At 50.5% G+C, this 21,835-nt stretch overlaps 2 protein-coding genes across 2 annotated transcripts; one reads left to right on the top strand and one right to left on the bottom strand.

Annotated features, from left to right (window-relative positions):
- The first annotated feature begins 2,872 nt into the window (after positions 1-2,872).
- LOC115549653 (E3 ubiquitin/ISG15 ligase TRIM25-like) lies at positions 2,873-5,576 on the top strand. Its single transcript, XM_030364975.1, has one exon. The coding sequence runs from the start codon at positions 3,196-3,198 to the stop codon at positions 4,834-4,836; it is 1,641 nt and encodes a 546-aa protein (XP_030220835.1). The 5' UTR covers positions 2,873-3,195; the 3' UTR covers positions 4,837-5,576.
- A 2,817-nt stretch (positions 5,577-8,393) lies between these two features.
- On the bottom strand, positions 8,394-21,759 carry slco5a1a (solute carrier organic anion transporter family member 5A1a). Its single transcript, XM_030363485.1, has 10 exons — positions 21,059-21,759; positions 19,407-20,642; positions 16,086-16,218; positions 15,484-15,686; positions 15,082-15,246; positions 14,468-14,666; positions 13,383-13,542; positions 12,646-12,890; positions 12,026-12,090; positions 8,394-11,841 (listed from the first exon to the last, which is right to left on the bottom strand). Exons 2-10 carry the CDS (start codon positions 20,302-20,304, stop codon positions 11,369-11,371), a joined length of 2,541 nt encoding a protein of 846 aa, XP_030219345.1. The 5' UTR covers positions 20,305-20,642; positions 21,059-21,759; the 3' UTR covers positions 8,394-11,368.
- Between the last annotated feature and the right edge of the window lie 76 nt (positions 21,760-21,835).

The following is a 21,835-nucleotide window of genomic DNA, read 5'->3' as shown; positions in this document are numbered from 1 at the left end:
GTGTCTCTCTGTGTTCACGTTTCTAGTCTAGAAACAGGCCAGTGCCTCTCACACTGATACAAGGTGTTATTTCCAACATTTCACCATTTGATACGTCTCAACAAGGATGAACCAACCTGGTAGTCTGGGACATACCCAGGGCCATGTACCTTATCAAGGGTGGGAGTGCTTCTGTTCTCTTGTTATTGAAGTTTCTTTATTACAATACTCGCCCTAACCCTTTGGTTCGGTGAGAAGAGGGATCGACAGCCAAGGAACACGTCTCAAAACTGCTACTCAACCGCGAAAACTATAGATTATTCAACCTAAGTCTGTATCTCGCTGTATTACATCCTGGAATAAACCATTTATTCAACCCTCTTATCCAACCTGTCAAGTTGCTTTGATTACGTCTTCAAGAATTACTACTACGACGGAAAATACGCAACGCAGAGTCTATACGAAAAGTTTAGAAATAAGCTGAAATCGAACACCCTCAGCAGCTATAGGTTAACACATGATGCAGTTATAAACACAGTGTTACCCTCTACAGCTATAGGTTAACACATTATACCGATTTTTTGGGGAATCAGGTCAGAGAGTCAACAATTCTGACTATTGAATAATTCATGTACAGGTTTGAGTCCAGTAGTCAGTTAATGAATACACACAGGACCGTATATTATTAAATGTGTATTGTCTTTTAGTCTGTGGGATGATAAAGGCCTTGGTGCATGTTGGAGTGTCTTTGGGTGACTCTTAAATGAGTTTCTGGTACGAGTTGTACACGTCACCGCGGGTCTCTCGAGCATAGGGCCGTTAAATCGATAGATTCCTCCTGTGTCTTATGATGGCTGCACATGTTAAAGCCAACAGCTCTACTCCCGACAACCATTTAGGATGAATACAGCTGCCATCATTCCAGCCACAATGGTTTCCTGGTGAGATGACTTTAAATATGGTTCATATCACAACAGGAGGTTTATCAGTTATGTCATCTGGTTTTGCTGTATAGGGAACATAGGCCATCGATGAAACCCCTCCATCCTCTTTGGTCTTGTGCCTTCTGATGCCATGAATGCCCTTTCGTCTTCATCTCCTGCCCTGTGGTTCTTCTCCAGGTGGCTCTAGGTCTTCCCCTCTTTCTCTTGCCTTGTGGGTTCCATGTCAGGGCCTGCTTTGTAATTGATTTGCTTTTTCTTCTGAGTGTGTGGAAAGCATGAATGCTACTCCCTCTTTATGTGGTGCAGAGTCATCTGGGTTCCCGGAGTACAGTATTGACTCTCTGCTTGCCAGCTTGACCTGCCCTGTCTGAAGCCATCTGGTTTCACCCAGACCAAGGATAGATTGTACCTCCTCATCTCCTCTGCTATCACTGCTGTCTTTCCTCCTGCATACATGGTCCTCACGTTCCATGTTGCCATGGTGGTGGGTTGTCTAGGGGTCAGAAGAAGCTTCGGACGCACTGTCTCCTTGCGGTTTTCCACGTGCGTCGTCATTGTTTCTTTAGCTTGGGACGCTGAAGAGTCTTCCTCTCCAAGACTTTGGGATTTTTTAGTTTTCATCCACGTTACTGTAGCATGTAGGATTTTGCAAGTTGGGGTTGCTAGCCCCAAGCCCAACCTTCCACCATTTCTGGTTTCTGGAGTTTTGGAGTTGGTTTGTTAGTCCTCTCCCCTATCCTATCGTCTTCCAGGTAATGGGTTACAGCCTCATACCACATGAGTCCAGACAGGGTTTGGGTTGTGTACAAGCTTTCTCGGCACTTGAAGCCCAACCAACTCCTGCTGCTGTGAAAGCTGCAACCAGGGCAAGCATTTCATACCAGCAGCGCGAGCCAGGAGCCTGCCTTAGCTTGGATCCTAATGAATTATTACATTGAATGACATGATCATAGAAATGGAAATATTTTTAAATGATAATACGAAAACAAAGCAAATTGAGCCATTCATTGTATATTGATTTGGATGAGGATTGTCATAATTTCCCTAGCACTTGATAAGTTAAATTGCATAAATAGCAGCAATAAAGATTTAATCCTAAAAATCTGTAATTTAATTTTCTTAAATTCATCTCATGCTTTAAAATGATGCTAATTTACAGTTTGTGACCGTTCATATCAGTTAACAGAGTATTGTATTAATTAGGATATTGGACAATAAAATGTTTTGATCATCTGCACAGTGAGTCTAAAGGTTGAGATGCAGCAGTGCGATCTAAGCATTGGCTCAGCCTCTCCTGGTTGTTTGTACTTTGGCTTCAGCCAGTCCTCTGCTTGAGGCTCCAGGAGGAGTTCTAACGGGTCTGTTCAGTAGCCACTAACCCTGTTAGCAGCTATTGAACGGAGATGTTAGCAGCTGAACGTGTGGGTGAGCGTCATTCGTTCTTGTGATAGTGAAGGACGCTCACAGAGTGTTTACCAGCTGCCAGCATGTCTGCTTAAAACAATAACAACAACGTAGCCAACACTGAACGGTAAAAAACACTCAAATTGTGCCCGCCGGGTCTGAGGAAATGACTCAGACCGTCAGTCATATCGGCAACGGATCTAAAAAGACATTGAAGCCAAGCATCCGACCAGTCTGGGGAAATAATCACGACTTAATGACGATCATTACAAGAAAGTTGAGTAAGAAGGGTAAGAAGGGTGAGAAGGGTGAAGAGGGTAAGGAGGGGGAGAGGGGTGAGATAGGTTAGAAGGGTGAGTAGGGTAAGAAGGGTGAGTAGGTTAAGAAGGGTGAGTAGGGTAAGAAGGGTGAGATAGGTTAGAAGGGTGAGTAGGGTAAGAAGGGTGAGTAGGGTAAGAAGGGTGAGTAGGGTAAGAAGGGTGAGTAGGGTAAGAAGGGTGAGTAGGGTAAGAAGGGTGAGTAGGGTAAGAAGGGTGAGTAGGGTAAGAAGGGTGAGTAGGGTAAGAAGGGAAAATAATATAAAAGAATAAGAAATTAACACGAACGTTCGTTTTCTGGGACTGTGAACTTAGTTCAAATTCCAAACGTTGAACTATGAACATGAACTATTGCATGTTTAATCTCTCTGAACTTTGAGCTAGCTATGAGTCTGAGTGTGAACTTCCACAACACTCAGACTCTGGGGTTGGTTTACAAGCTGGGAGCTGGGTGTTTCAGATAAGGAAGTGAAGTTTATGAGCAGGAATTACAGGGGAGTCAAAACTTACAGTCAGTCAACATTCAGTCATTGGCTGCTGATGGAAGTGCAATGGCGCAGCAAAAGTCTCTCCTGGACCGGGACAGATACTGCTGTTCAATATGTCTGGATCTGCTGGGTAATCCAGGGACTCTCGCTTGTGGCCACAGCTACTGTTTGGACTGTATCAGACAACACTGGGACAATCAGGCTTTGCAGGGAGTCTACAGCTGTCCCCAGTGCAGACAGACCTTCAAAACAAGACCAGATGTGGCAAAGACCACCGTTCTAGCCGATGTCATGGAGGATCTCAAGGGGACACAACTGCAAGACACTCCCCCTGACCACTGTTATGCTGGACCTGAAGACGTGGGCTGTGATGTCTGTACGGGGAGGAAGATGAAGGCCATCAAGACCTGTCTGGTGTGTCAGGTTTCTTACTGTGAGGAGCACCTCCAGAGTCACTATCTAGTCGCTGGGTTGAAGAGACACAAGCTGGTGGAACCAGCAGCCGACCTTCAGGACAACATCTGCCCCCGTCACAACGAGGTCATGAATATTTTTTGCCGCCAGGATCGACAAGCTATCTGTCATTTGTGTTTCCTTGATGAACACAGAAGCCACGACACAGTTTCAGCCGAAGCTGAGAGAAATGAACGTCAGAAGGAGCTCAGCGGATATCAGAGAGCTACACGGGCGAGAGTCAAGGAGGTTGAACAAGACCTTGAGGTTCTTCAACAGGAGATGGACTCCATCAACCGGTTTGCTGATGAAGCAGTTAGACATGCTGATGAGATGTTTGTTGACCTTATCCGTTCCGTTGAGAGACGGAGGTCTGAAGTCACAGCAGAGACTAGGACTGAGCAGGAAGCTGGACTCAAGCGGGTCCGGGACCTGAGGAAGAGCCTGGAGCAGGAGCTGGTCCAGATGAAGGGGAGTGGAGCTGACCTGGATCGTCTCTCCCAGACACAGAGTCACATCACCTTTCTACAGAAATACCCCTGGAACTATTCTATCAGGAGGTCCACAGCCCGACCCACCAGAGACGTCCGTACAACACAGCGCTTCAACAACGGAACTGTGGCTCTCGCAGAGATGAAGGATAAACTGGCACTATTTCTCGAAGACGACAGCGCCCAGCTTTCACTAGCAGAGGCTCCGGTGGAAGTCTTACCCTCTGAACAGCTGCACACCAGAGCACAATTATTAACATATTCATGTGAATTGAGCATTGACCCAAGCACCACTCGCCTACTTCTGACTCCAGGTGACCGAGGAGTAACACAACGAGGCGGGACAGCAGGGGGGTGTCGGAGTAAAGAGAGTCTGACTGGACGGCATTACTGGGAGGTGAAGTGGAAAGGGTTTGTCACTATCAACGTGGGATACAAGGACAGCTCATGGGATCATCAAGGGTTTGGAAAAGACAGCCAATCTTGGGCTTTGATTATTCAGCCGAATACTGTACAATTTCAACATGACAGAATCCCCATTCGTATCCTAGGCCCTCCGCCCTCCAGAGTAGGGGTGTACCTGGACTACAGCTCCGGCACTCTCTGTTTCTACAGCATCTCTGACACCATGACTCTGCTCCACAAGGTCAAGACCACATTCACAAAGCCCCTCTATGCTGGACTTTGGCTGGATGGTCTCTGGCTGGTTGGTCTAAGAACTGGTGGCACTGCAGAGTTCTGCTACCTACGAAACTTGTAGGTCAACACATGATGCAGTGTTATAAACACAGTGTTAACCTCTAGAGCTAAAGGGTTAACACATGATGCAGTGTTATTAACACTGTGTTGCCTTCTACAGCTATAGTTTAACACATGATGCAGTGTTATAAATACAGTGTTACCTTCTACAGCAGGGGTCGGCAACTGGCGGCCCGTGGGCCATAACTGGCCCGCAAGAAGTTATATATTCGATATTCTAAAAAAGTTATATTTTTAGAATATCGAATATCCATATCTGTTAGCTTAAAGGTAAAGGGCCGGATACAGTGAACTTTTTTTTCTTTCACAACCGTTTTTGAATTTAAATGCATCAAATCCTGCTACTACTCCCGGAAGACACACTCGTCATCACGGTCAAGCGTAAGCTGCGAGGGGCTGAGCGGGAGTTATTGGAAACTATGCAAAATTAAATGAAACCCCCCCGCCTATGGCCTGGCTATATACAATAACCATGGCGACCCAACATCACGTATTTTTGTGTGATACTGCGCGCAGAGAAAGGCAGGAGCTGTTGACAAAAGTCCACAAAAGATTTAAGACGCGAAGCTCTGAGACTTTGCTGTTTAACGCAAGTACAGTCTCTGATGAGGCTACTTCGCCTACAGCTAGCTTCTAACGCTGAGTAGGCTAGGAACCGATGTTTGTGTGTGTGCGCAGTCAGCACCCGCCATGGTGTGCGTGTAGATGTGCGTGTGTGGGCGCGCAGTCAATCAGCACCCGCCGTGGTGTGTGTGTGTGTGTGTGTGTGTGTGTGTGTGTGTGTGTGTGTGTGTGTGTGTGTGTGTGTGTGTGTGTGTGTCTCTGTGTGTGTCTGTTGGTAGTCAGTCAGCACCCGCCGTGGTGTGTGTGTGTGTGTGTGTTGTGTTGGTTGGCTGCTTTTTTTAGGTGCGCACTACTGCCATCTCTCCAGCATAAGGCCTTTCTACACTGCCAAGCCGGTTCGGTCGAAGCTTGGCATGCCCGGCGTTTCCTGTGTAAAGTTTCCTGTGTAAAACTGAGGGGTAAAATCCCCCGTTCGTCACGGCGCGGGCTTTCTTGGTTCACTGGAGAGGGCGGGGTTTGCCACAGAGTCTAGACCTCTTTAGAATAAGTCTTTATTTTTTTTTTATGAATGAAGACCCCCGCATGCAAGAATGAGTTCAGTCTGAGTGTAGGCTACAAACGCGATTATTTACAAGTGCAAAAACGCCAACATATTCTTTATTTTGCTGACCACTTGTTTTTTATCCTGACAAAAGCGTACAGTTCCTCTGCGTCTCTCTCGTAAATCGCACCATCTTTCAACGTCTTTGTTTAATACGACGTCACCTTCTCTTACATGATCAGCAGCTCGCGGATTTCACTTTCTCTCCAGTTAGAACTGCTCATGATGTTATCGATGCGTTGTCTCTGTGGAAACAGTGCAGCAACATCTCTACCCAAGCCCCCAGCCGCAGCGAGAAAGGCGTTCATACGGCATATTCACTGCCAATATGCCGACAGGAAAGGAGGAGCGGCTTTACGCGTAGCCTTTGCATTACGAGTCCCTTTCTACGGACACTTTAACGTGGCTGCAGAACCAGGCTGACAACTGTCTAACTTTTTCACTTTATCTTCATATTTAGGGTTAAGACTAAGAGTTATTGGGGGACGAGATCAGTAAATAAAGTCACAGATAGGTTAACACATAACACAGTGTTGCCCTCTGCAGCTATAGGTTAACACATGATTGAGTGCCAGAGCATTATAAATAGAGTAACTATTTTTTGGGGAATCGGGTCAGAGTCAACAATTGTGACTATTGAATCATTCATATATGGGTATGTATATGAATACACACAGGATATTATTAAATGTGTATTGTCTTTTAGTCTGTTGGATGATAAAGTCATTGGTGCAGGTTAGTGTCTTTAGCTGACTCATGAATGAGTCTCTGACACGTGTTGTATACGTCACTGCTGGTCTCTCGAGAATAGGGCCGAGAGACACAGGAGAATGGATTCCTCCTGTGCCTTATGATGGCTGCACCCTCTATGGCTGCACCTGTTAACGCTCACAGCTCTACTCCTATGAAACCATTCAGGACGAATGGTTTCCTTCTGAGATGGACTTTAAATATTATTCACATATCAACAGAAGGTTTATCAGTTATGTATTCAGTTTTTGTTTCTGTGATTACCACTAAAGAATGCTGCCTTAGCATGGATCCTAATTAATTATTACATTTCATGACTTGATTATAAATTTATATATTTGAAAATGATACTTTAAAGTCAAATCAAATGAGGCATTCATTGTATCTTTGATTGGATGAAGATTATTATTTTCTTAGCATTTGACAAGTTAATTTGTGTTAATAGTGCCACTAAAGATTAAATCCCAAAAATCAGTCATTTTGTGTTCTTAAATGCAACTCCTTATTTTAAATGATTCAACTATACAGTTTGTGACCTTTCATATCAGTTAACAGAGTATTTTGATGCTATAATTATGATATTGGACAATAAAATGTGTTGATCATCTGCAGTGAGTCTAAAGGTTGAGCTGTAGCAGTGCCTTATATTGCGTTGGCTCAGCCTCTCCTGGTGGTTTGTACTTTAGCTTCAGCCACTCCTCTAGAGGCTCCACGAGGAGTTCACCAGTAGACCAATGTCAGCTCAACGCCTTTACATATAAAACATGTCGTCAAATCCATGCAGCGATACTTAAGGTCCCAATGCTTCCCAGCAAATCCGATTAAAATCAAGAATTTGTTAACGCTCAATGGCGCCCCCTGGTGGCTCTACCAGCTAGTGCTCTAACTGACCAGAAGACTCCCCAGCCGGTTAAATTCTAGCGTCTCATGGGAGAGAAGGCACCCCAACATGTAGTTCTCCCCCGCAGATAAGAATATATAGGACTCTCATTGCGGGCATTATCAGTAAGTTCTGAACGACCACCGTACACCTCTCCTCCCTTCCCGTCCAACTCTCCCAGATACGCATACGATGAAATGATTACACATACTTCACATTCAAAATTCACACACCAGCTCCGACCTCTGAAGGCTCCTTGGAGAAGCTCCCTCTCACCCCCCCCCTCTTGCATTTAAAAGCAAGAAAAAACATCGCTTCATGGGAGCAGTCATTTTTGTTGTCGAGTCGCACGGTCAGTTACACTAAACTCGGTCTACTCTCAGAATACCGAGTGGTACTGACCAAAAGGGGGAGTGGCTCTGTGAAATGCCGCAAGAAAGCTGGGAGATTTCCCACTTTGCAACTCATGCTTGTGGTGTACGAGGCATCTGGAACACACAATAAGTCTCACGTTATTTATGATGCTATCCATTTGTATGGTACGCTGGTAGGTTTGACCTGCTCTAGCGAGAACGTGACGTACATTTTCAGCTTCACTGAACTCAGTCTACTCAGAATCCCGAGTGGGACCGACCAAAAGGGGGCGTTCCTCTGTGGAATTCCGCAAGAAAGCTGGGAGAATAACACCTTACGACTCGTACTGGTGGGCGTACCATACAAATGGATAGCGACATCAGCTCAGAGACCAAAGGAACCACACAGATCGGTAACACTGCTTTATTTATTTTCCGAGGCCGCTTAACAGTGTGTCCACAAATAATCGACATTAACCCCTCTATGTGTTTGTTCCAAACCCAACCCTGTTTTTCTGAGAGCACTGATCACCAAAACAAGAAAAGAATAGGAGGTGAAAGTGAGGCTTCACGTTACATTCGGCCTGAGAAGGCGAACCAAATGGCCGCCTTTGGTCTCACCTGCAGAAAGGTAACTCGGGTTTGGGGCAAATAGTGTATAAAGTTAAACAATGCTTCAGGTTAGCAGGGGAACAGAGCCGTTTAAAAGCACATTTACAACAGTGTACTAAATATTGGGCCCAGGTTTCATTATCAGTTACACAGTATATATATTTCACTGTATATATGCGTCACTGTTAACCAGGTCATCTAGACCTATCCTGGACCTGTCAGCTAGCATATCGGACTATGTTGTAGACTGGTGTGCTGTGTGGCTCAAGAATAACTAACCTGGTTTCAAAAGAATAAAACGTGGATAAAATGACCGTAGTTTGCACCAGTGAGCTCAGTAGTTTGTTCCAGTGGGCGCAGTAGTTTGTTCCAGTGGGCGCAGTAGTTTGTACCAGTGGGCGCAGTAGTTTGTACCAGTGGGCGCAGTAGTTTGTACCAGTGGGCGCAGTAGTTTGTACCAGTGGGCGCAGTAGTTTGTACCAGTGGGCGCAGTAGTTTGTACCAGTGGGCGCAGTAGTTTGTACCAGTGGGCGCAGTAGTTTGTACTGGGGTATTCAGCAGGTGGTATTTATTGGTTAGTAGGTGGTGACGTGAGTTAGAGCGGAACTTGTTTTTTCTTTGTGCTCTGCAGTTGAACACATGATGATGAGGTCTCCTCTACTACTGTCCTATTCAGCACTAGCCATGCCATTGAAACCATAATTATTATTTTCCACCATTATGGTTGGCAGATATTTTGCGAAACCATAGACCATAAACACCGTTCCTTAAAATTACCATGTGTACGATCTGCCCTTCTAACCCTATTTGTCTACAGGTCACTTACATCTACGTCAACACGCTAAAGTCATGAAGACAACACTCTAGTCTTGTCAACACACTAGAGTCATGTCAACACGCTATAGTCATGAAGACAACATTCTAGAGTCATGAAGACAACACGCTAGAGTCATGAAGACAACACACTAGAGTCATGAAGACAACACGCTAGAATCATGAAGACACGGTAGTCATGTCAACACACTAGTCATGAAGACACGGTAGTCATGAAGACACGCTAGAATCATGAAGACATGGTAGTCATGTCAACACACTAGTCATGAAGACACGGTAGTCATGAAGACACGCTAGAATCATGAAGACACGGTAGTCATGTCAACACACTCGTCTTGAAGACACGGTAGTCATGAAGACACGCTAGAGTCATGAAGACACGCTAGAGTCATGTCCATTTAAGCGTAACTAGTGCTGTGTGGGACGCTAGTGTCAGGTCTAACGAGAATTGATGGATTGTTGCCATGTTATGAGCTACAGATGAGTAAATCTTACGCATATCTCCTTAGCCTTCCGTAGCTCAACAGTTTTAGTTTGTTTATTTTGAACAGTGAACATTCAAGCAGAGTAAATTGAGTGAGTGTAATTAATCACACATGAGCTTCTACTAAACACATTTCTACATTACATGGTCTCACCCTGAATATGATCTGTTCCAAACGTCCACTTCAACCTCCACACCTTCTCATCCAACACGTCTGGGAGCGAGGTGAAATCCATCTCCTTCGTGAAAAAACGGGCTTGCAAAATAAGCACACTTTAAATCGCGTCTAAAACGGTTTGTTCAGGTTCACAACATTTCTACAGAACTAATCACACCTGAATGGATGAGGCCTCCTCCCTTTCTCCACGGGCCTCTGATGTTTAGATCAAGATGGATGCGTCATGACACAGGATGACCTGCCCTTATTTACATGTTGTACCAAACCCACCAGCAGGCGGCGCCAGAGCACACCAATATTGCCTTTATACAGAGATTTCCTCCAAGGAGGAATCAGTCACCCCAATGCCCGGAGCGGGGGAGCTCATTTATCTCTCGAGCCGGTCAGTTTCTTTATCGTTTTTACAAAAAGTATTTACCAGCAAGGGAGAAATTCAGATAAAACAAAGGGAATTGGACAACCTCTATCCTAACACACAGGCGAGAACCCTCTCTTTAATATCCTCCATGTTTCCTCGTCCAGTCTGCAGATTCCAGCGCCCCCTAGTGGACAGGCGGGTCTACTCTAGGTACTGACCTGATCCATCCAATAATAATCGGACAGGGATTTCTGAGCCCCTATTGTCCGCGGGCCGGTCTGAGGGGTGTGGAGGCCGTGCTGCGGTCACGTGACGGCGTTGTTCTGTCTCAACGCGGGAGGTCCCTCAGGGTGTAGCCGTGGGCAGATGACAGCATTACCAAGAACCGGGCGGCAGGCTGTGATTGGTGGATGAAAAGGGGGTAGAAAGGAGATGCCCTGGCAGGAAGTCCTCTCGTTTAGCCTCCTTTCCCAGAATCCATTGCGGTACAAAGTCCCAAGTTGGCGCTTTGGCAAGTGGGCAGTTTGAAGACCGCATTGGCACAGAGGTCCACGGCCCCGGGTCCTGGTAGTCCTCCCCGGGTCCCGGTAGTCCACCCGGGGAGCTGGACCAGGTACCGGGTCCTGCTGCCTGGTTCAGGGTCCACTTAGACAAATGTACACCCAATCGTAACCGCGGCGAGAAAAAAGCTGGATGCTGACATGATTCTTCTGGGCCCCGGGGTAACCATAGTAACACTGAGGCCTGTGTGTGTGTGTGTGAGTGTGAGTGTGAGGGTGTGGGTGTGGGTGTGTGTGTGTGTGTGTGTGTTAAAAGGCACACCTTACATGGGGGGGGGTGGCCACCAATCAGAGCAGGGAGGCCGAGCGGACGTCGGCCAATCCCGGGGGCCGTGCGGTCAGGAATTTGGCGGGGCCCCTCACACCCGGACCGAGACCCCCTCCAGGGAGCGGGCGGCGCCGGGCGGGCCCGCTGGGGGCGCTGCCTTCAGCTCGTTGCCGGGGCAACTCTGGGTGCTGACGCCGCGGTTGAGGGTGGCGGCGGGCGGGGGCGGGGCCAGGGCGCGGGCCGGCATGTTGACGGGGCAGGAGCGTGTGCGGGCGTGGCCCTTCAGGCCCCCAGGGTGGCACACCCCCCCAACGGCGTGGGAGGGGGGCAGGTGGCGCTTCAGCCAGCGCTCCACGCGCTCCTCGCGGTACTTGATGGAGTACCAGGTGAGCACGATGAACAGGAAGGCCAGACACTTGAGGCTGGCGGCCAGGCCGAAGTACACGAAGCGCAGCGAGGTCACGTCGTACTCCCAGCAGGAGCCGTGCACGCCGCAGTCCTGCTGCCACAGCATGCACGTGGTGTCGATGACGGCGCCGAAGTAGATGGGGGTGGGGATGTAGGCTGGGGACAAAGGGGGTTAGACTGGTTGTACTGGTTCTACTGGGTCACACTCATACACTGGTTCTACTGGGTTACACTCATACACTGGTTCTACTGGTCTAGACTAGTTACACTGGTTAGTTATATTGGTTAACAGGACCCTGATCATCCCCCCCCCCCCCCCCCCCCGTGGGTCTGGTCTTACCGAGGGTCCGTAGCAGAACAAACTGCATCCCCAGAGCGAACGGTCTCTCCTGCTCCGCCACCGACCTGCATACACGCACACACAATTAACACACAACTACCATGCACGTGAGCTGATTCAATGACCCGGTCCAGTGACCCGGTCCAGTGGGCCTGTCCAGTGGGCCGGTCCAGTGACCCGGTCCAGTGGGCCGGTCCAGTGACCCGGTCCAGTGGGCCGGTCCAGTGGGCCGGTCCAGTGACCCGGTCCAGTGGGCCGGTCCAGTGACCCGGTCCAGTGACCCGGTCCAGTGGGCCGGTCCAGTGACCCGGTCCAGTGACCCGGTCCAGTGGGCCGGTCCAGTGACCCGGTCCAGTGGGCCGGTCCAGTGACCCGGTCCAGTGACCCGGTCCAGTGACCCGGTCCAGTGGGCCGGTCCAGTGACCCGATCCAGTGACCCGGTCCAGTGGGCCGGTCCAGTGACCCGGTCCAGTGAGCCGGTCCAGTGAGCCGGTCCAGTGGGCCGGTCCAGTGGGCCGGTCCAGTGAGCCGGTCCAGTGACCCGGTCCAGTGGGCCGGTCCAGTGACCCGGTCCAGTGGGCCGGTCCAGTGAGCCGGTCCAGTGAGCGGTGCGTCCTCACCTGAGCGTGACGATGATGGCGGAGGGCTGGGCGCAGGCCGTGATGAGCGTGACGATGAAGAGGAAGATGAGGAAGGGGATGAGGGTGCTGCAGGCGCGCTCACACTTCCCGGCGAGCGCGAATCCGTTCTCGTTGAGGTAGGTCTTGACGATGACTAGCTGCAGCTGGTTGGTGCCTTGCCCGTGGGTCGAAGGCGTGATAATCTGGCGGCTCTGAACGCACGCACAGTCTGAGTAATTCCGGATCTGGGGGAGGACGATGTCATACACACGAAGAACACGTTAATACACGTTACACTGTGAGGAACACGTTAATACACGTTACACTGTGAGGAACACGTTAATACACGTTACACTGTGAGGAACACGTAAATACACGTTATACTGTGAGGAACACGTTAATACACGTTATACTGTGAGGAACACGTTAATACACGTTACACTGTGAGGAACACGTTAATACACGTTACACTGTGAGGAACACGTTAATACACGTTACACTGTGAGGAACACGTTAATACACGTTACACTGTGAGGAACACGTTAATACACGTTACACTGTGAGGAACACGTTAATACACGTTATACTGTGCGGAACACGTTAATACACGTTATACTGTGAGGAACACGTTAATAAATGTTTTACTGTGAAGAACACGTTATTACACGTTATACCTGTTAAGGAGCGTCATGTATATAGATGTAACATTGTTAAGATATGTTAGAATATGGCCTTACCCCTGTGCTGTCATTGGCCACGGCGCTGCAGCCGGCCAGGCAGGGGTTGAAGTAGGTGATGCCGTCCGAGCCGCAGACAGGGGCGTATTCATGGATCTTACAGCCGCAGTTCACGTTGCAGCCCCCGGTCAGGTTCCTCTGGGCCATAGCCATGGTGGGCCTGCAGGGAGACGGGTAGGGGGGTGAGACGGGTAGGGGGGTAAGACGGGTAGGGGCGTGAGACGGGTAAGGGGGTGAGACGGGTAGGGGGGGGGTGAGACGGGTAGGGGGGGGGTGAGACGGGTAGGGGGGTGAGACGGGTAGGGGCGTGAGACGGGTAGGGGCGTGAGACGGGTAGGGGGGTGAGACGGGTAGGAGGGTGAGACGGGTAGGAGGGTGAGACGGGTAGGGGGTGAGACGGGTAGGGGCGTGAGACGGGTAGGGGCGTGAGACGGGTAGGGGCGTGAGACGGGTAGGGGCGTGAGACGGGTAGGGGGGGTGAGACGGGTAGGGGGGGTGAGACGGGTAGGGGGGTGAGACGGGTAGGGGGGTGAGACGGGTAGGGGGGTGAACGGGTAGGGGGGTGAACGGGTAGGGGGTGAGACGGGTAGGGGGTGAGACGGGTAGGTTGGTGAGACGGGTAGGTTGGTGAGACGGGTAGGGTGGTGAGATGGGTAGGTATTAGAGAGGAGGGTGTGTGTCTAGCTATGCATAAATGTATACCTCACTCACCCGCTGGTGTGGGTGGAGGTATGTTGTGGGTGGTGTAGGGGTATGGGTTGAGGTGGGTGGTGGAGGTGTGCTTATCCGGTTGTGAAGAGGTGTAGGTGTAGCTTTTTGGGTGGTGTAGGCCTGCTCACCCGTAGGTGGTGTAGGGGTGTGGGTGGTGTAGGTGTGCTCAGCCGGTGGTCTAGAGGTGTGGGTGTAGGTGGTGTTGGGCTGCTCACCCGGTGGTGTAGGGGTTAGGGTGTAGGTGTGTGGGTGGTGTTGGGCTGCTCACCCGGTGGTGTAGGGGTTAGGGTGTAGGTGTGTGGGTGGTGTCGGGCTGCTCACCCGGTGGTGTAGGGGTTAGGGTGTAGGTGTGTGGGTGGTGTCGGGCTGCTCACCCGGTGGTGTAGGGGATGTTGATGCCCCCCAGGTTGATGCTCTCACAGCCCACGATGAAGAGCGTGGAGAAGCAGAGCAGTGACACGCCGCTGCAGATCATGGCCAGCTTAGCCGACTCGCGGGCGCCCAGCTTCAGCTTCTTGATGATGTAGCCGCCTAGCACGATGCCCACGCCCGCACTGGGCACGATGATCACCCCTGGGGACAGCACCGTGTTAGCACTCATCTCACCAGTTAGAGATATCAGCCGTATACATGATGCTAGCAGTATAGCTATTGTCGGTATAGGTGATGCTAGCAATAAGTCAATAGCGCTATAGATGATGCTAGCAGTATAGCTAATAGCCATATAGATGATGCTAGCCATACAGCTAATAGCCATATAGATGATGCTAGCCGTACAGCTAATAGCCATATAGATGATGCTAGCCGTACAGCTAATAGCCATATAGATGATGCTAGCCGTACAGCTAATAGCCATATAGATGATGCCATCTATATAGCTAAAAGCTGTATAGATTAGGCTAGCAGTATAGATAATAGGGCTCCACGTAGCAGCGGTACCAGCGCTCCAGGTACCAGCAGTACTGGTACAAGCGGTACCAGTGCTCACCGGTGTAGATGCTGGCGCTGGACGCTGGGATGCCGAACTGCGACTCGATGAACTTGGGGATGAAGGTGATGAAGGCGGTGACAATGGCGCTCTCTGCCGTGTAGGACAGGCTGACGAAGAGGAAGGTGACGTTACTCAGGATGCGCATGGCAGCCTTCGGCAGGTCTGAGGGGAGAGGACGGGCGACCGTTATCAACCAGACGGACACACAGACAGGCTGCAGACTGACTCAAACGATGACATCCTCAGTGAAAGGATGACATCATGAGTGAGAGGATGCATCATGAGTGAGAGGATGCATCACGAGTGAGAGGATGACATCACGAGTGAGAGGATGACATCACGAGTGGGAGGATGACATCACGAGTGAGAGGATGACATCACGAGTGCACCCAGGCCTACCTTTGATGTCGCGGCCGAAGCCCATGGCGGAGGAGACGGGCGGACTCTTCTTTAGGACCTCCTCCTCCCCCGACAGCTCGTCCAGACTCACCTTCACCCTCTTCCTCTTCTTCTTGTGGCGGGGGGGCAGCTTCTTGGGGAAGCTGAACATGGGGAAGATGACCAGCAGCATGGCCACGGAGCACAGCAGGAAGCCACTCCACCTGGAGGGAGGGGGAGGCGGCGTCAGCACACACACACACACAGTGTGTGTCTCTCTCACACACACAGTGCCTCACACACACACACACACACACAGTGTGTGTCTCTCTCACACACACACACACACACACGCACACACAGTGTGTGTCTCTCTCACACACACAGTGCCTCTCACACACACACACACACACACACAGTGTGTGTCCCTCTCACACACACAGTGCCTCTCTCACACACACACACACACACACACACACACACACACACACACACACACACACACACACACACACACACACACAGTGTGTGTCTCTCTCACACACACAGTGCCACACACACACACACACTGTGTGTCTCTCTCACACACACAGTGCCTCACACACACACACACACACACACACCAGTTGCCTATGAAGTGGGGGTCGCTCTGGTCGATGGTGAGCTCGGTGTTGGGGTCCACGTAGAAGCCGATCAGGACCCCCCCCAGCAGGTAGCCGGCCGCCGGGCCCAGAGCCCCCATCACGTACATGATGGCTGGGGGGCACAACACAACACACATACAACTTTAACACAACGTACAGCCCAAGACCCCTTCATATATATATATACACATACATACATACATACATACATACATACATATATATATATATATATATATACACACACACACACAGTAAAGTGGTAAGACAGTATAGTAGAGGTACTATAGTATAGTAGTAATAATACAGAATTGTAGTGGTACTACAGTACAGTAGTACTATAGTACAGTAGTACTATAGTACAGTAGTACTGTACTACAGTACTGTAGTACTACTGCTACTGTACTGTAGTACTACAATACTACTGTACTACAGTACAGTACTACACTACTGTACTACACTACTGTAGTACTACAATACTACTGTACTGTACTACAGTACTATTGTATAGTACTACACTACTGTACTGTAGTTCTACAATACTACTGTACTACAGTACTATAGTACAGTACTACACTACTGTACTACTACAGTACAGTACAGTATTCCCTCAGCGTGTGGGTGTGAGCCTGTGAGGCTCTGGCGGCCCAGGGGTCTGTGATGAGACCAGGACCCCAGTCGATGGATCACATCCTATGTAGGTCATATGTTCATATCCCACAAAGGAGCGCTGACAGGCAGACAGACAGGCAGACAGGCAGACAGAGGGCATGGGGGGGTGGATGACACAATGAAGTGCTATGGGATGTCAGCATCGGCATGGCAAACTGCTGAATCAGGCTTTTCACTATGCAACACGACGACCATCTGTTAGCCCTAAATCCAGACCATAATACTACCAGTACCACCTCAACTACACCATAATACTACCAGCACCCCCTCAAATACAACATAATACTACCAGTAGCTCCTCAACTTCTCCTTAATACTACCAGTACCTAGGGCTGCTAGATTATAGAAAAAAATCAAAATCATGATTATTTTGGTCAATATTTGAAATCACGATTATTCAAACAATTATTTTTGAGTTTGAAAACATTATGTATTTATTCAGCATGTCTCTCCCAAAAACTCTGAGTAACTGAGAACTTTTAAATTTCGCCTTAAAAAAAATCCACAAAATGGTCAAAAAGAAAATGTTAAAATCTAAAATAATATACTGATATGTATCCAGCTATCCAAAAAGAAGTAAAAATAATAATAAAAGAAATAGAAAACTCGATTAAATTAGTTTCGTGATCGTTTGACGCTAAAATTGAAATTCGATTAATCGCCCAGCCCTACCAGTACCTAAACTACACCATAATACTACCAGTACCTCAACTACACCATAATACTATCAGTACCTAAACTACACCATAATACTACCAGTACCTCAACTACACCATAATACTATCAGTACCACCTCAGCTACACCCTAATACTACCAGTACCTCCTCAACTACACCACAATGCTACCAGTACCACCTCAGCTAAACCATAATACTACTATTACCACCTCAACTACACCATAATGCAACAAGTCCTACCAGTACAACGGGTCATAGGGTTCTGTCCTACCGACCTACTCCACCAGTCTCCAGCAGCGTTCTGCTCATGGGTCGGATGGACTTTGGCTCGGGGTGAAGCCGGCCTTTGTGGCCGGGTGTTACGACTGACCCCTGATCCACAGCAGAACACAGAGTGTACTGCATTGCCCCCGACCCAGGACACATGAGGGCCAATCGGGTGAGCGCTGGCAGGAATGCGGAGCTGAGGTCTTATCCCAGATAGACCGGGGGACGTCTGGAGACCTGGACCAGATTACTGACCAGGACCGGGTCAGCGGGGTAACAGAACCACGGCGAGGGACCCACTGATCTGCCCCACCCTGATCTGCACCCTGATCTGCCCCACGCTGATCTACACCACCCTGATCTACACCACCCTAATCTACACCACCCTGATCTACACCACCCTGATCTACACCACCCTAATCTACACCACCCTGATCTGCACCCTGATCTGCCCCATGCTGATCTACACCACCCAGATCTGCCCCACGCTGATCTACACCACCCTGATCTGCCCCACGCTGATCTACACCACCCTGATCTGCCCCACGCTGATCTATACCACCCTGATCTGCACCCTGATCTGCCCCACGCTGATCTATACCACCCTGATCTGCCCCACCCTGATCTGCACCCTGATCTGCCCCATGCTGATCTACACCACCCTAATCTACACCACCCTAATCTACACCACCCCGATCTGCCCCACCCCGATCTGCCCCACCCCGATCTGCCCCACCCCGATCTGCCCCACCCCGATCTGCCCCACCCCGATCTGCCCCACTCTGATCTACACCACCCAGATCCTGCTGGGATCAACCTGGATCATGCACATATGGTCGCTCAGTTAAAGCTCAGGACAACAGACACCTCTGGAGGTGTGACAGTGATCAGCCTCAGAGGGTCCGGACTGCAGACGTTACCGTCCTCCCATCCACAACCACTGCTGTTGTTGTTGCCTCCAGCCCTCCCTCTACGTCTGATCAGTCTGAGGCCTCAGCGACCGTCAGACACCACCACCCACCTCCTCTCCTCCAGCTGCTCTACCAGGGAGCAACGAGCAGGATGCTGGTTTGAGGCCAACCGAGATGCCTACAGAGACCTAATCCCAATAGGAACGCTTTGTTTAGTTGGTGTGATTAGTGAATAGCTCCCAGTCTGAACGGTTTAATATGCTTAAAATAAGTCTGTTTTAAAACTGACTGTTCCTCATTTAAGAACAGCGATGGGAGCTATTGGACCATTTTGTCATCAGGTAGATGCTTTTACCGTCATTAAGGAGCAGGTAGGCGGGGGTTAGTTATCTAGACATGAATCTGTAGTCACCCCCTTTTTATTTCCGTGTTTATTTTCGAATAACAACGTCGCAAAGATGAGTATAGATCAAAGTTTCAAGACTATCCTGATCCCTGCCCTTGAATCCCTCCCCCAACAGGTAAACCACCAGGTAACCCCACCCCCTACAGGTTGACCACCAGGTAACCTCACGCCCTACAGGTAGACCACCAGGTATCACCACCCCCAACAGGTAAACCACCAGGTAACCCCACCCCCTACAGGTTGACCTCCTCCAGGTAACCCCACCCCCTACAGGTTGACCCCCGGGTGACTCCTCCCCCTGCAGGTAACCCCCCCCCCTCCACTACAGGTAACCCCGCCCCCCGTGTTGCAGAACAGAGGGTCTCACCGAGGTAGAGCGAGGCGTTCTCCTTCTTGCAGTTGTCGTCCAGGTAGGTGGGCCCCAGGGTGTAGATTGGTGTGGACCCCATGCCGACCAGGATCTGGGCCACGATGAACAGCCCCACATACAGGTTGTGCTCGTTGCCCTCCTGGTCGCGGGGGCAGGAGGACGCATCGGTGCGGCCCCGCCCGCTGGCGTTGTTGACTGAGCACAGCCCCTCGTTTCCCAGCGACGAGTTCACCGCCTGGATCTGATAGGCCGGCGAGATGAAGTGGGGCAGGGAGAAGAGGGCGGCGCCCACTGCGATGAAGACGCCTCCCACCGCCAGCCAGCGAGGCCTCTGGCCCCGCCCCCCGAAGTAGGAGATGAAGACGACGACCAGCAGGCTGCCGATGTCGAAGCAGCTGACCAGCAGGCCCGACTCAGAGCTCCGGAGGCTGTAGCGCTTCTCGATGGTGGTGATGACGCTGCTCAGGTAGCCCGACACCATCAGAGACTGGATGAACGTCAGGTAGCTCATGCAGAACAGGAAGCAGCGCGAGTCCTCCAGCATGGCCGCCACGCGCCCGCGCAGGGGGAGGCGGAGCCACGCGAGCTGGGTGGCAACCCTAACCCTAACCCCCAGCCCCGCCCGCTGCACCACGCCCCCCCGCCGTGGAGTGGGCGTGGCTGGGGGGGCGGAGGAGCCAGTCCTGGCGGACGGGGGGTCCGGGTCAGCAGGGGTCTCGTGCTGGGAGGGGGGCAGGGGGGGCGCGGCGGTGCCGTCCTGCTCCGTGCTGACCTGGACCGACCCGCACAGCAGGGTCTCCTCTAGGGGCGCCACCTCCGTCAGGGAGGTCCGGTTGGAGTTTGCCGCCTGCTCCTCCATCTCCTCCCCGTCATCCTGTCCCGACACGACTTTCATTTCCACTTTGGTTTTTCCAACAAATTACTACACGATTAAACCGTTGCGTTTCTCTCGAGCCAAAACTTCACGATACAATGAACAATCAAACCGCTCCCGAGTCCGGTTGGAACCTCATCTATGTTCTCAGTGAAGCCGTCTGAGGACGTTTCTTTATCTGGGTGAGATGGAGTAACAACATGCGGTTTGTTTTATCTTCGCTTGTTTTATCTTCTGGGCCACACTCTTGTTCTGCCGACACCATCTGATCTCACGGCTGACCAGCATGCGTTCTTCAGGGCAGAGATGACGGCCCCGTCGGTCCCACTGGGAGGAGAAACCACCTCGTCCCGACGGCCCTGCATCATCGACACAACACAACACAACCAAGAGGTCATTGGACTGCGATGAGAGGATGCGCTCCCCGTGTCAAGGGCACAAAGCACCGAGCCTTGTGGCTGGACCGCCACATCCATCAGTACTTAATGTTCTAATTGCCGTGAAAGACTTTACATAATGAACAGACGTGGAAAATTGATACAGTCTGAGCCTTGAGACGTGGAGCGCCGGCCGGGAGCCTGCGGTGGTGAAGTGCCGCAGTGCCGCTGGTCCACACCGTGTTGACAGCCCCCAGCTAGCCGGGCTGTTAGCCGCGGAGCTAGCCGGGGTGCTAGCCGCGGAGCTAGCCGTGGTGCTAGCAGCCTCCCCGGCTAGCAAGCCGAGCCAACTCCGCACACGAAAATAACGGAATCACTGATATAAGAAATTCACAAACCTTGCATTGATGTGAGACGCTTCGTCTTTTCTATCGCGATGGGATGAGAGCATTCGACAGCAACACAGCTACCGCGTCGTGTCCTCCGCAGCGGACACACGGAACACCGGGGTGTTGTTTATCCTGTAGCCGGCTGGAGGGTCTCAAATCCCCGCAGTGACCGTCCGGCCGCCGCGGAGGGTCGGCGCTTTAACTCCTCTGGGCGGGGCTTAGCGGAAGAGCCTGCTCCCATTGGTCCATGTCGCTCTCCTCCGCCGGCCTTGTTTTCATTCGTTTAGTTGGTCAAACTGACAGATAGTGTCTGTCTGTCAGATCGTCGTGTAGGAACATGTAGGCCTCATGTAGGCTGGCTGCACCCGTCCTAGTCTCTCCACCCTGCTGCTCATCTCCTCGTTATTCATACGGGCGTCTCCCTCTGTCTCCCTCGTGTATTCATCTCCCCCCTCCTTATGCTGCTTTTCACTCCTCATCCTTGTGTCCTATGCTCAGATTATTCTCTAAATATGGGAAATCAATTACAATCTTTGTAAATAAGGTCACGTTGATCTGAACAAAAGCATCCACGACGTGAAGAGTATTCAATAAGGTGATGCCCCCTCTGATAACCTCTGTGCAGGTCCCACTGCTCTGACCTGAGGGGTGGGAGACCCTTGTCTGACCTGAGGAAGGGTTGCGTGAGATTGCTGAATATAAGATGTCAATATGTGATGATACATTTTTTAATCATACAAATTAAAGTTCTAAAGAAGGCCCTATGTATACAGATTTACTTCTAAT

Source organism: Gadus morhua, chromosome 8, assembly GCF_902167405.1.
Source record: "Gadus morhua chromosome 8, gadMor3.0, whole genome shotgun sequence".
NCBI classification, from domain to species: Eukaryota; Metazoa; Chordata; class Actinopteri; order Gadiformes; family Gadidae; genus Gadus; species Gadus morhua.
This window is presented reverse-complemented; position numbering and strand designations above follow the sequence as displayed.